General features: G+C 42.0%; 1 protein-coding gene across 6 annotated transcripts; it reads left to right on the plus strand.

The window, feature by feature from the left end:
- The first annotated feature begins 6 nt into the window (after nt 1-6).
- LOC119178349 (ADP-ribose pyrophosphatase, mitochondrial) lies at nt 7-10,795 on the plus strand. Of its 6 annotated transcripts, XM_075887597.1 has the most exons (7): nt 7-224; nt 812-866; nt 1,009-1,196; nt 2,483-2,662; nt 4,045-4,156; nt 6,932-7,075; nt 9,474-10,795. In XM_075887597.1, exons 2-7 carry the CDS (start codon nt 825-827, stop codon nt 9,702-9,704), a joined length of 897 nt encoding a protein of 298 aa, XP_075743712.1. In that variant the 5' UTR covers nt 7-224; nt 812-824; the 3' UTR covers nt 9,705-10,795. The 6 variants fall into 6 exon arrangements, with proteins under 6 accessions (XP_075743712.1, XP_075743715.1, XP_075743716.1 ...); XM_075887600.1 differs by lacking the exon at nt 812-866; XM_075887601.1 differs by lacking the exon at nt 812-866 and having other exon boundaries at nt 10-155.
- The last annotated feature ends 2,915 nt before the right edge of the window (nt 10,796-13,710 follow it).

Raw genomic sequence — 13,710 nt, forward strand, 5'->3', positions numbered from 1 at the left:
TGTCTTTGACATGTTTTTACACTAGTAGGACGTTATCATCATCAATTAGACTGATTTTGGCTCACTTTCCAAGTGTCGTGAAATGCCGAAAGAATACGAAAATCGAGAGGAGCGAACAAGCGTCTCACGATCGTCCATTTGAGAGAGCAACGGCAGTAAATCGAAGCAACTTTCTTCGTTTCTGAGCCTTGGCATGCCACCGATGTGTTCGCCCAAGTCGTAATGTGAGGACCATGACCTACTACACTCCTGACCTGCCCAGAGAGCACCTCTTCCAGCGCCCACGTTCTAGTTCATACCTTCTGCCGCTAGGGCCGTAACTTAGGAGCACTGTGGCGCTAGTCAGCACCTGTTCGCTGACGTCAGCTTGAGTGTTCGTGGTCATATTTCGGCCAACAGAGCACTCATATTGCGTAATTATTATGCACTAATGAAAAATAATTTTGAAACAAATATTTCAAAAGTCATTCACAAATTCTTTGCAATTAAATGGACGCAACATCACATATGCTGTCCTACACTATGTAAGTCTACGGATTCTCGCATTTGTCCACCAGTGTGCAATAAATTTTTCGTCACACTGAACAGCTTACTTGACCAGTCATCTAAGTGAAAAAATAGTCACATATATGCCGGCTGTTCATCACGGAATGCAGCCGTTCTTACTCTAGCGCCGTCCAAACAGCCGTAAAGTAGCAGACGAACAGGTTATAGGTAGCGCCACCTACGGCGAGCGATTGAACGAGAGCGGGGACACGCGCTCCCATAGGAACCCCGCTATCTGAACAGGTCAGGAGTGTAGTAGGTCATGGTGAGGACATTCAATGCTGACAGAAAGTTTGCTGAAAGTTTGTGTCTACATGTCCGTAAGCACACTCATCGGTTCGGTTGTTTAGCTTGTATACGTAAAATTTGTCTCAGCATGCCTGCCATTGCCGCGCTTTTGTTCTTGTAGACACACTAATAATGAGATCTAACACTCATTGTTGTGTTCTTGTGTTTTTGTAGACGTTCGTGCCCAGGACAATGCGTATTCATACCAAGTGTCGCGGTGCGACTTATCCCGGAACGAACGTGAAGCGTTTAAATGTACCGGATGACAAGGTGCCCTGGACTTCGCAGTGGCCCGACTACAGGCCGCCCGAGTACAGCATACCTGGCCTCTCGTCCAAACCGTGGGCAGACCCTGAACTGGGGTACAGATAGCTATTTCCTGGTTGCCAAAACACAGTTGGCGCTAACCATCCTTGTGCAGTTGTTTTTCAGGCGTTCTGTTTGTTGACGCTGTTGTGTGCTTCGCTCTTCAGCAGCCAATAAACCCGCCGTGATAGCTCAGCGGCAGTGTTGCTGCGCTGCACAAGGGCGCGGATTCGGTGCGGCCACGGTGCCCGAAACACAAACACACTTGTGTACTTAGATTTAGACACGTATTAAAGAACCTCCATGCGACAAAATCCAGTAACTATGACCTTCCTCGCGGCTATATTTCAGTGTTATCATGCTGATGAAACTCCAGAATTAAACTTTTTAAAAAATTTTGCTGTGTGTCACGACAAAACAAAAGTGTTTATAGAGAGGCCTGTCCTCAGTTTGGAACTATGGGCACATGCTTTTTGGCATCATTTAACAGAAGTAGCATGCTATTGGCCTATAGCCAACATAAACCAAAACTGGCATTTGTATCAGATGTGCTTCCTGCCACGGGGTGCTGGCACCATTCTCCATAGTCTGCGGACATTACACAGGAGCCGTACTAGTGCACACGGGAATTGCAGTGGGATAGTGTGATGGTGCAGAACATAGAAAAAGAATTATCTGCATATATGTCCACTGTTTCATAGTTAATATGGGGCTGGGGGGACTTGTTAAGATGACCAGAGTTAGGTGTGTTATTTTTTTTTCTTTCGTGAATTTTTTAGTTGTTGTTTAACAACTTCATTTGTTGCACGCCTTTAAATGTTGAATATTTGCTTATTCTATTATTAGTCCTATTTCAAGCACAATTTATGTAAATGATCGCTGTACAATTGCCCACATACCCACAAAACATCTTTTTGGACCTTTATTCCATCATGTTGTGCTGGCACTCAGAAAAGTTGCTGCTGCGCACAATATTAAAGATTTGGCTGGCTGTATGTATTTTGGAATATTTGGTTATTTCACTACTCAAAGCGGACAGTGTTAGGGGTTATAAATGGACCCATTGAATTACTTGAACTAGGGATGAAATAAAACGCTTGAGAAAATCGAGGTGCTGGTTTTATCTCCTCTGACCAGGTTGACAGGCAAATGCTATGTGCCTTTGCTGATTGGAAAATTCCTTTTAAGGAATCTTTTCTGTTGGTAAACCCTTGGCTTGATAGTGAAGGCACATGGCTCCTCTGTAAAATTGAGTCATGTTAATAGACAGTTGAGCGATTCAAACAATTATTTTTTTTTTGTTGAAATTCTGTGGTGATGCTTTCTGTGTTTCCCACAACAGGGCTGATTTCTTGCCATGCTGGAATACTTTGGATGGCCATGTCGATAGACGGAGCCGCGAGGGGACATACGTTGTGGTTGATGGCAGACCTCTGAATCCTCGTGGCCGGACAGGACTCTCCGGACGGGGACGATTAGGGCGGTGGGGGCCCAATCATGCCGGTGATCCCGTTGTCACAAGGTCAGCTAAACCATAGGACAGTGATGCTGTAAGATTACTTGAAGCATGGGTATTCATTCCTGTGTACATTAAAGAGACACTGTAGCCCTTGTGGTAGATATGCACAAATAATGACAAACTTTACTGTAATGAAGTCATGTTGACATAAAAATGCCTGCTCTATAAGCAATATGTGTACTTGTTACAGGTATTTATAGGTGTCTATTATAGCTATTTATGTTTACTTTTTTAAATCCTATACAGTTGGTTGCAGTATACGAAAGTACCTTCAGTTTAATGTATACTTGTGTTTGTTATGGGCACACAGTTTTGCTGCACGCTTGTTTCGGCAAGTTTTCCATAAGCACCTTCTGTTCAATCGACTGGGTTACCAGTTTAAAAGGCAACATAACTCATACCAGCTTTGTTTGTTTTTAGTATCTAGAAATTATAGAGAGGAGGAAGAAAGAAAATAATGGAAATTTTTAGAGAAGTATGCACTATGCACAGTGTCTGTGAAGCAGCCTTAATTAATTAGGCAATATGTAGTTAGTATTGCAATAAAAGGAAAAGCTCAAAGCAAATGGGCCACTTGAGTCTTTCTGTGCATCATCTGATGACATCGAATACGGTAAAAGCTCGTTAATGCAGACCTCATCGTACGAAAAAAAAATGTACAAGTTAACCGAGTTCCGAATTATCGAAAGTGACAAGAAAACAGTAAACAAACATCTATTATGCCAATAAACTTTCATTTTCTTGATGAGTACATAAATACTGTACTTACCTTGCATAAGAGCAGTGTGAAAGCCTCGATTTTCGGTACTCGCAACTTTGTTCTCCTAGGGGACCATGGCTCAAGACCTGTCCCTCCTGACTAACCGGAATCGTGCTAACCCAAATTCAACCCGAAACGTCATTGCCAGTGTTGCCACACGATTTGCACTGATGGCATCGTCCCTGAATGTCATGTTTGCTCCTCTGCAGTGGTTCGCAATTGGAGAATTGCCCGAATGGACCGGGTTGCAGCCAAATATGACCGAATTAACCAGAGCTTGATGTCATTGAACAATATATGGACTTGTTGGGACCAGAGCATGGATCCAATTTTTTAGAATTTCCTAATTATTTGGATGTCAAATCAGTGAGCTCTTACTGTACTACAGTAGACTCTCGGTAAACGGGAATCTGTTAAACGGAACTATTTCCTCTGATATGTTTGGTTTCGGGCTTGTATTCTGCACCTATATTCTTCTCTCAGTAAACGGAACTCCTATTAAATGGAACATATTTTCCCGGTCCCTTCAGGTTCCGTTTACTGAGAGTTTACTGTAGTTTCTTGTGCTCTTTATGTGTGTGGTATTTGTGAGTGCAATTTTTTGCGCTACTTTCCCTCACTTTAGATGGAAGAGAGATGCAGGAGGCAATAAGGTTATGAACCAGTGCAGCCAACTGCCGGTGCTGCAGTTTGTGGCCATTGCGAGGAGAGACTCTGGCGAGTGGGCCATTCCTGGGGTAAGCGGTAGCTCGTCCAGTGCACCCGTGCATCACACAATTTGCATATCGTACTGAAGACAGCCATGCGATGAACATAGACGCTCGGTCACAGTTAGTATGCTTTTATAGCGTCCATTACACGTGGTCTTCTTGTGAAAGAGTAACTCTACAGTTCACACAATGCATTAATTAACCTTCATTTTTAGGCAATTTGTTGCTAGGCTAGTTCAATGAGAATGGTAAACTGCACAGCACAGATTATAAGTGTGGTACATAGAAGGACACGCACGGCACACAAGTGTTGTGCTGTGTGTGTTCTATCTCCTGTACCTAATTTGCACACTGCAGCTTAACTTTTACCTGCTTCGATAAGTAGTATAGCTTTAAAAAGGTGCGCAAGTGTACACAGCATTTTGATGTGTATATACAGCGCTTAGATACGTTAGTCGTTCTTATTTTGCAATACATGCCGACCTCTGTTCACCAATATGAACGGTAAAACCATTAAAAATGGTTCTTGGTGAAGCTTGCTTTCGAGCTCAGATTCGGAAATGCTATCAGAAATGAATGCGTTGTTAGATTTTTTTGCTCTCTGCCACTCTACCTCACTGGCTGTAGCATTAAAGGAGCACTGTCATCAAAATTACTCGTGACAAGATTTTTGCGTCAACGAGTAGCTATCGACCCCCTAGTAGCGATTCGCGACTTAAAACGCATATGAGTGACGAATCAGTGACTGTAATATTGATTAATATATTCGCTATCGAACGCGGTTCAAAATGGGTGGAAAGCCCGCCAAATTGTAGTGCTGGCAGCGCTGCCTAGCGGCCACGTCGAGGCTGCTGCACAGCTGATGCGGCTTTCACAAAAAATGGTGACGTCACACTGGCAGTGTGGCAGCTTGGGCTAGTTGGTGTGGCATGACGATAGTTATAGCGCGAGACCAAAACCACGTGTCCTTCTTGTCTCTGTGTCGTCGTTTTGGTCTCGCGCTATAACTATCGTCATGTCACACTGACGTTTCGTCTGCTAGGAGCGCACGGAGAGTTAGTCCAGCTGTGTCTCTGAAGGCGTAGACATGGCTCTGTCTCCAACATCGTAGTCCTCGCAGTTGTCGTGGTCAACATCGGCAAGTGACAGCGACCTGGAATTGGGTATCGCCGCGATTTGCAACGATCCTTGCTTGACAAGTTCCACGTTATATGCAATGTATTTATCAGTCCCGGCTGTACTGTCGGAGTTTAGGAATACCAACTCCACACCTCAAGTCAGGAACGTTTGGCGAGTGAATCGCTGCTTTCAGTTGCAGTAGGGCACATGGTAGGAATAGCCCCGGCCTCGAGAAGAGGCCTCGAACTGCCAGTGAAACCCAACTGGTTCGCCAACACAGCATTTACCCTGTAGCAGCTTGCCGCAAAGTGAAAGAAGCAAATGCGGCAGTTCTTCACAGGCGTCCAGGTTCTCTGTCCAGTGGCGCGTACGAGGTCAATTCACTGGCTGCGTTGAGGTTCGTGGCTTGAAAATGCCACGCACTTTCTGCTTTTTCCGTGCCTTGACGTGGTGTAGGTTCTCACTACGGAGCGGTTCCCAACATTCTGGCATGTATTATCGCTCTGAATGATCATACTCACACCCAGTGGAGCACAACGCAAATCAGTCGATGTGACACGATGAATCACACGCACGCTTCAACACAGCAAGGAGAGCCTCTAGTGAGAGCATGGCTGGGAGTCTGCTCTAAACACACTCAAAGATCGGCGACGTCATCGTTACTAGCGTATCGTCACTCAGGATGGTATTTGTGGAATGTATCACACCAAACACGTAGCACTGGTGTCGATTTCCCAGGGCAGTCTATTTTTAGTTTTTTCTCCTTAGCTCTTCTACGCTGTTTGACGTCGAAATAAAATTACTTCGACGCAACAGACGCCATTTAAATTTGGCCAAGAAGACCTGTGCATACCAAGTGAACGAATGATGGGGCACATCTCGATCTTGAAATTTGATGTCAGCGCTTCTTTAATCTGCTGTACATGTAAAAATAGTAATTCCCATTCGCCACGACCATATTTTTATGGAGCTTAAATACAAACAGACTTGTTTACTTGGGCATAATAAAATATGTCAGGTCATCGAAGTTCATTCTTGGCCCTCTCTTGAGCATGGTCAGAAAATGCTGCCAATCAGCGGCAGAAGCTTCCAAGAACGTGCGAGCGAAATATTATAGCGCAGCACACTGCCTGAAATTCACCATAAAGTCAGCAAGAAATTGCTTTCTCTTCTCCCAACAAATGATGAAACAAGCTCAAAAATAACTCGTCACAGCCGTTCGGTGAGCCATTGGCTGATTTGAGGATGGAGCACTCGGTCGTTACAGGGAGCACCGCGGGAGGCCACGACTCGTCCATTCGATCGCACTGGAAAACCACATATTCGAAGAAGAAAAAAAGGAGAAAAAATGCTTAAAGTCACGAGGCACGCATGATTTATTTGCTTTTCCCGTATCAGTGCATCCCTCTTCACATAGCTTCCAGCACTTTCGTCTGGACGAGAGAAGAAAGAATGCAATTGCAGCATGCGACAAATCTTCGTAGCTCCACTCGTACGGGACAGATTTGAAAAATTTTTGCGCTGATAGATTCGTGAGGCAATAAGCTCTTTCAGTGAATCCATTCCATGGCTACGAAGAAAAGGGTTGCAGGTCCCCTTTAAGCTGTAGCATCGCTTCTAACCCACTGTGCAGCCTCTCTACTTTATTTCTGCCATTTAGTTTTCTATTTAATCTTTCCATAGGGGATGGTGGACCCAGGAGAGCTGGTTAGTGCTACGCTACGAAGGGAATTCTCTGAAGAGGCCATGAACAGCTTGTCTCTAAGTGAAAAGGATAAGCAGACACTGGAGAAATCTCTCGAGTTGTTCTTCAATGAAGGTGTTGAGGTAAGCATTGCGAGTCATACGTCGCTGTTGTTTCACAAGGCACAAACCACCATGATGCCTCTATATACAGTAGACCCTTAGTAAATGGAAATATTTTAAATGGAGCAGCTGCTTCTGATATGATTGGCTTTGTATTCCAATTTGCCACCCTTGTTCATGTCTCAGTAAATGGAATACATGAATTACATGTCCTATTCTCCCATTTATCATCTCATCTCTGCACTACTTTATTGCCAACTGCTTGGAGAAACAGGCTCTTTGACTCTCTCTTGGTGACTGATGTCTTGCTACATTATTTACTACAAGAATGAAGTAAACCTTGAATTTAGTCAAATTTTCGAAAATTCCAAGTTTGTTTTCTTTGTTCTGTGCTGAAGATATGCATATGTAGACTGTTAATTGCCTCGTCTCAGTTAGTCTTTCTTTTCTTCCAGTCCTTTGGACTCCTTTTGTCTCACCTATTATTTGGTCACCACTGATTTTAAGCATGAAATGCTTTTAGCTTCCATTGTCTTTTAGCTTCCAATGTATTTAGCTTTCTTCCTGTAACCTTGAGCCGAAATCCAGCACTGTTATCTGTGTGTTCATATGAGATCATTGGGCCATCGTTGTAAAAACACAGAACATTTGGGAAACTAATCAAAAGCGTTAAATAATGTGCTATCTAGCCACCAACCTCATGTACAGAATCGCTTTACATGTACAAGAGACACTTGTTACATAGAACCTGAAGGCACGAGGAAAATGTGTTCCATTTAACAGGAATTCTGTGTACTGAGAGGATGAACACGGTGACAGAATTTAAGTACAAAACCAATCATGTTACCAGCAGTTCCATTCTAGAAACCTCTGTATTGTGGTAGTTAATGCCCATACGAGTAAAAAAAAATATTGCTTCCAAGTTCTCAATGTTGCTCGCAATATCACTGAAGCTGTAAGAAGCTGTAGCAAACTTCTTGTGTGCTTAAGTTTTGCCATTTCTAATATACAAGGTCAAGTACAAGGTGCCACATACTTTGCCTGTACTAATTTAAACACCACTTGGTGGTGACTCCTACAGCATATGTTCCATGCCTGCTTCGATAAATGATGCCACGCTGAATTCGGTACACCAGCGTCTGGCTTGTGTTACTTCTTGACCTCTGGGCAAAGCTGAAGAACCATCCCCAGAGTCACAGGAAACTACAGCATTCATTTGAGCCATAGCGTTCTGTAGTGTGGTCTGGTTTGCCCTGGCAAACATGCACTACACCCATTTTAAGATTGTGCCTAGTATTATTCCCAATAGATTTGCTTGCTGTAAGGTATATTTCATGCTCACATCTACCCTCAATTACGAGAGAGCCAACCTTTTTTGGTGACAGGAGAAAGCTGCTTTGCAAGTTGAATTTCAGAGCATCTGGGAAGCACCTTGAATTAACGATACTATCGTAACTAAGTGCAGTGAATTTCCATTGAACTGGTTATAAGATCAGTATTTTACAGACAGTCGAATCAGTCTTGACAAAACTACAGGGCCGGTATTTATCAAAATATTTATAGCTTACTCTCATTAATTCAAACTGATATATATATGATATAAGAGTTCTGATATATGACTGTGGGTGAGGTGACGCCATACTTACTTTAATGTTACGCACGCATTGATTTTATCAGATTTAAAAATTTTTAGAGCATCTTTAAGCATCAATTGCACGCAATGAACAGAAAGCAGAGGTGTAAGAGCCACTAGTTTATCAGCCATTTACTGCTGATCGGACCTCTTGAAGAAATCGTGAATCGCCAACTGCTTCTTTGCTATTTGTGCCTTCGGCACAAAGGTCTCTATACCAGTTGAGAAGCATCATAGTTTACCATGTGTGTGATTTGTTTCAAACGTTTGTTTACTAGCTAAGCCTTTTTCCTTGAAGGCCTAAGGTGCTTATTTTTCATTTATAGATTGTTAGGATTACATAAGCACGCAAGTTTTTAAATAATAGTGGGAAAGCAGCAGATATTTCCTGGTATGAAACCGCAAATCATGTGAATTAACCGAATGATGAAGTTTGAATTAAAAGGCTTTTAAATACATTGAAAGAAAAGAGGGCCAACCAAAAAATTAAATATTGTTTGAATTAATTGAAAGTATAAATTATCAAAGTATGAATTATCGCGAGTCTACTCTATATGTTTGTGCCCACCTGTGAATGACACTCAAGCAGACTATCTGTGCAGCTGCTGCCATAGATTCCAGCAAACTTGCTGATTTTTATTCCCAAACGTTTTCAGAGTGTACGTAATGAAACAGGAAAGTGGTAAAGTATACCTTAGCATGACAAAGAGACAGATGTCATAAGAACATTCATTTATCTAGCCTAGCCAAGAGCTTCAATTTTGTATGTCCCCTTACATAATGCAGGTTTATAAAGGCTATGTGGATGACCCACGGAACACGGACAATGCTTGGATGGAGACAGTTGCTTGCAATTTTCATGATGACAGTGGCAACATCACAGGCAAGTTCACACTCGAAGCTGGGGATGACGCAACTAAGGTCAAGTGGACAGATATCAACAAGGAGCTCCACCTTTATGCTAGCCATTCGGACTTAGTGCATAAGGTAGTCCAGCGGCTCAAGGCTCACTGGTAATGAATTTTGTTCAACCGTCACTGCCCACCACCAAAGATGTACATGATTTTCTTCTACCTGGAATGAGGTCACGTTACACAGGTCAGGGTTTCAGTTTTTCCCTAGTATAACAGGGTTGCCAGAAACCGCTTCAAGCAAAGCCTTGACAGCTTTTGCTTTAAAGCACGCGTCTTTTGAAACGTGAACAACTTGCACAGGGAAATATCCCTTTCAAGGAATACATTCCCAGATAGACTTTTCGTAAACAACCCCCTGGAGTCCATGTCCACGTGCACAAGTAAATCTATGTGCAAAGGGTATTTCAGAAAGTTGACCTATGTGTCCTCCCGAAAAGACCGAGCTACTAAAATGCGAGAGTGTATGGTACTAATTGCCACACTAACTTAGCAGAGTTTGCCTGCTTCCCCTACATAGCACATTACTCGAACTACCTACCAAATAAATTATTACTGTAGCTCTTTCATTTCTATCTCACCTTATTCCATGAATACATTTTGGAAGCACTGAAAAAGAAAAGTTACGTGAGCATTGTGTTTAGTTTATTTGCTGTATAGCACTATGCGCTGTTCGATCAAACATTTGTAGCAGCATACCTGCCAAATCTACCGCTGTGCCAGGCAAACACCCGAATTTCGAACGGCCCTTCCAATTGCATGGGTGCAGCCCTCAATCTCCCCAAAACAACACTAACTGTACCACAAGAAAACAACAACGAAAAAAAGTGGTTCTAAAATGTTCTTTCCTCAGGTCTGATGCGGGCTGGAGGCCTTTGAGTTCACTTTCTCTGCGGTAAATCGATGCCATGTGAAAAAGCGTACTAAGATTGTGATGGGCGTGTAATGGGACTGGGCACATTTTGTCTGTTAATTACATACTCATTCTGCGTACCAGTATCATCGCTGATGTCTAAAAACTTTACTGAGAATTATTCTGGCCTTAGAAGTTGCTGCAGCATTAAGAGACAATAAATAGCGCACTTTTTTTTTCTTTTCATGCCTTCTATGTATTTGTTTATATACTTCCACCTCACAGTAATGTCCGTGAGGACACTGTAGGTATCTGTGTAAATAAATAAATTAATAATAGCACTACCCTGCCTATGAATTTTCTCTTTCTTTTGCTTCACTTTCTACAGTGAACTTGCTGTAACCACTATGAGATTTATGTCTGACAAAGGTGCCCAAAAGTGACAAAGTTATTGTGAAAGGGTTAGTGGCGCACAATAACAGTCACCACTTCCCCATTTTAAAAAACCTGCAAGCTTAGACCAACGAGCGATGTCTACAATCAGTCATGGACGCTCTATTATTGCTCTTGATGTGTAGGGCAACAGCAGTGCCAACTTATTAAAATCATTCCAGGTTGTAGTGGTTACAAAATGTTTAAGTCTACATAAAAATGTAGACTTAAAGTTTTAATCTCATTCATGTACCCCCCCCTCCTTGCTTTTTTTTGCCAATTGAGCCGAATGTTTGCAAAATGAGAATTAGATATGAAACTTGATGTATAGCGAATCTTCTGTGTACCTAATGCAGCAATACATTTCATTTTAATTTCCTATGTAAATAGTACTTTCTGTGACCACTTTGCTGAAGGTACTCTTTCTTGTGTCGTAAGCTGGCGACTAAGACCGTTTACAAGAACGTGTCTTTGTCTAAGTGTGCAATTAATAAATAGAAGTTACCATATATTTATGAGGACCTGTTACAGTTGAACCTCTTTATAAGAGACATGCACCAGGAAACAATTCTTGTCTTTCATATAACATGTCGTTTATAAAGTAAGCTCCACAACGTTTGTATCTTTTTATCAACCCCCATTTCAATGTACACACACTGGTGCGTATTATGCCATGTGTCTGTTACATAAGTGTCTTATGAGGGGTTTGGCTGCGCATGTACTACATTTTATAATAGCAGCCAACACTAATAGATCAAGGAACAATATTGAGTATGCACGACAAAAAGTAACATGAGATTAAACCTCGCACATTTATGTTTCCAATATATATAGCGCAAGAGGAGTCCGAGGTCGACATTTGTTTGTATTTACCACTAAACAGTGTGTTCCTATGGGCAGTGTCTATGGTAGACCATTTACTCTCCCAACTAAAATATATAGCGTCACGTAGTATACTTACAAATGTGCGCATGCGACATGACGTAAGCATCTGCAAGTTGTAGTTGCAATATAATCGAAGTACATATAGGTAGTATTTCACGGAAGATGTTACAGATCTAGGCTATGAGAGTTGTAGCGTGGGAAGTCTGTGGCCGCTGAATTTGCATAGCATCCACAGAATCGCCTGCAGTATCTGAAATAGTGCACGGAATGTGCAATATGGTTACCTTAAGGGCACAGGTTACCTTAAGAGCACCTGCCATCCATTTTTGGTCATTTCGAGGTACCATTTTCTCAGTGGCTAAAGGGGATATATTCATATAATCCATACATAGCTTTTTTCGAAATTTTCTGCTCCTTTAACTGATGCCGATAATTAAAATCTGGATATTATTTTTTTGAAATTTTTGCCACTAGAACCTAGCTTTTTTAAGTTGACTGGCATCTATGGAAACTTGTTACATGAAAAGTGTAAAGGGCGTAACTTCAATTCTGCTTAAGTAGCTTTATGTATCTATGCGAAATACAAAGAAAAATATTCAACTGGTTATCTTGGAATACATAGAAAATAATGGTACCTAATAAAAAACATAGTTTCGAGTTGAAAGTTGGAAAACGGCTGGAAAGCGATCACACTTTGTTACCAACTCTGCTAAACTATTTTATTTAGTACCTACAAGCTTGGTAATTATTTCTAAAGTCAATTTCTCACTTTGGAACCTCTCATAACGCTTGTCTTGATTTTTCTGTGAGATGCCGTGCAGCCGTATCCGCAAGGTATCGTCGATTGTGGTCAATGCTTTTCAGCGAATTGACTGTACCTTGGCCAGGCTTTAATCCCAACTACTTGAAAAATTTTGGCGCGTGTGATACTATCATCATTACATGCAAGAACAATATCCCGTGTTGCAACTCTGAATCTAAGCAAGGACAGCAGGCTGACTCTTTTACTCAATGCTTATTAACTCAACACTTCCACAGAGCTGTTCTCACACGCTATTAGGTCTAATTGCATGACAAATAATAGTCATATCCATTATACCATACCTGTTGTCACCATGCATGCAATTTGCCTCGAAGGACACTGAAAAAGCTGAGAGGTTCAACAATGAATAGCTTACTGGTTCAGCGTTCAGCACCTCAGCATGTCACTGGCATTTATTCATATTTACAAGAGAACTATATGGGTTGCAGTGAAATTTACACCTGCTGAAGATCTTGTTTACCCCCAGCATCTAAACTTATCATCCAGCAAGACAAACACATGGTGTAATGAAGCAAGGAACTGAAAGTGTTCGAACTGATGTGCTCTGAAGACGAAGTGTGGATATAACGGTGCACAGTATCTTCAGACTGCCGTAGAAGTTACCTGACAGTTCTCTATACACAGCTGATCATAGATCAGCGAACTCGCTCATAAGCCAACTCACTCAGACTCAAATCGAGCCGCGAGTCCGAGTGAGTAATATTTTGGTGAGCTTGAGTCTGAGCGAGTCCAACTGAAGAAAATTTTTATGAGTGCAAGTCCGAGTGAACCCAAAGCGCCAGATATATTTCTTGAGTGAGTTCAACTTTTTTTTTTCGCCGACCTGTTACATCTACTCATCTTCAGTATTGCCATTAGCTTTAAGCCTTACCTGGATTCACCTGTCTTGTCCCGTCTGCTTACACATATTTCAAAGCAGTGTCTTTCATACACCATTTCAACACTTATTGATTAGAGGTGCAAATTATACATGAAGGGGTGTTGACCCCCCCTCCCCCACAAACTCTTCGAAGAAAGTTTGATAAATATACTTTCAAGAAGTTTACGAGTACTCATAGCCTGTATTCAGAGGTACTACATCAAAAGGTGCCAAGAAGAGCACCGATTACGCGAGATATT

The sequence above is a fragment of the Rhipicephalus microplus genome, chromosome 1 (genome assembly GCF_043290135.1).
Source record: "Rhipicephalus microplus isolate Deutch F79 chromosome 1, USDA_Rmic, whole genome shotgun sequence".
NCBI classification, from domain to species: Eukaryota; Metazoa; Arthropoda; class Arachnida; order Ixodida; family Ixodidae; genus Rhipicephalus; species Rhipicephalus microplus.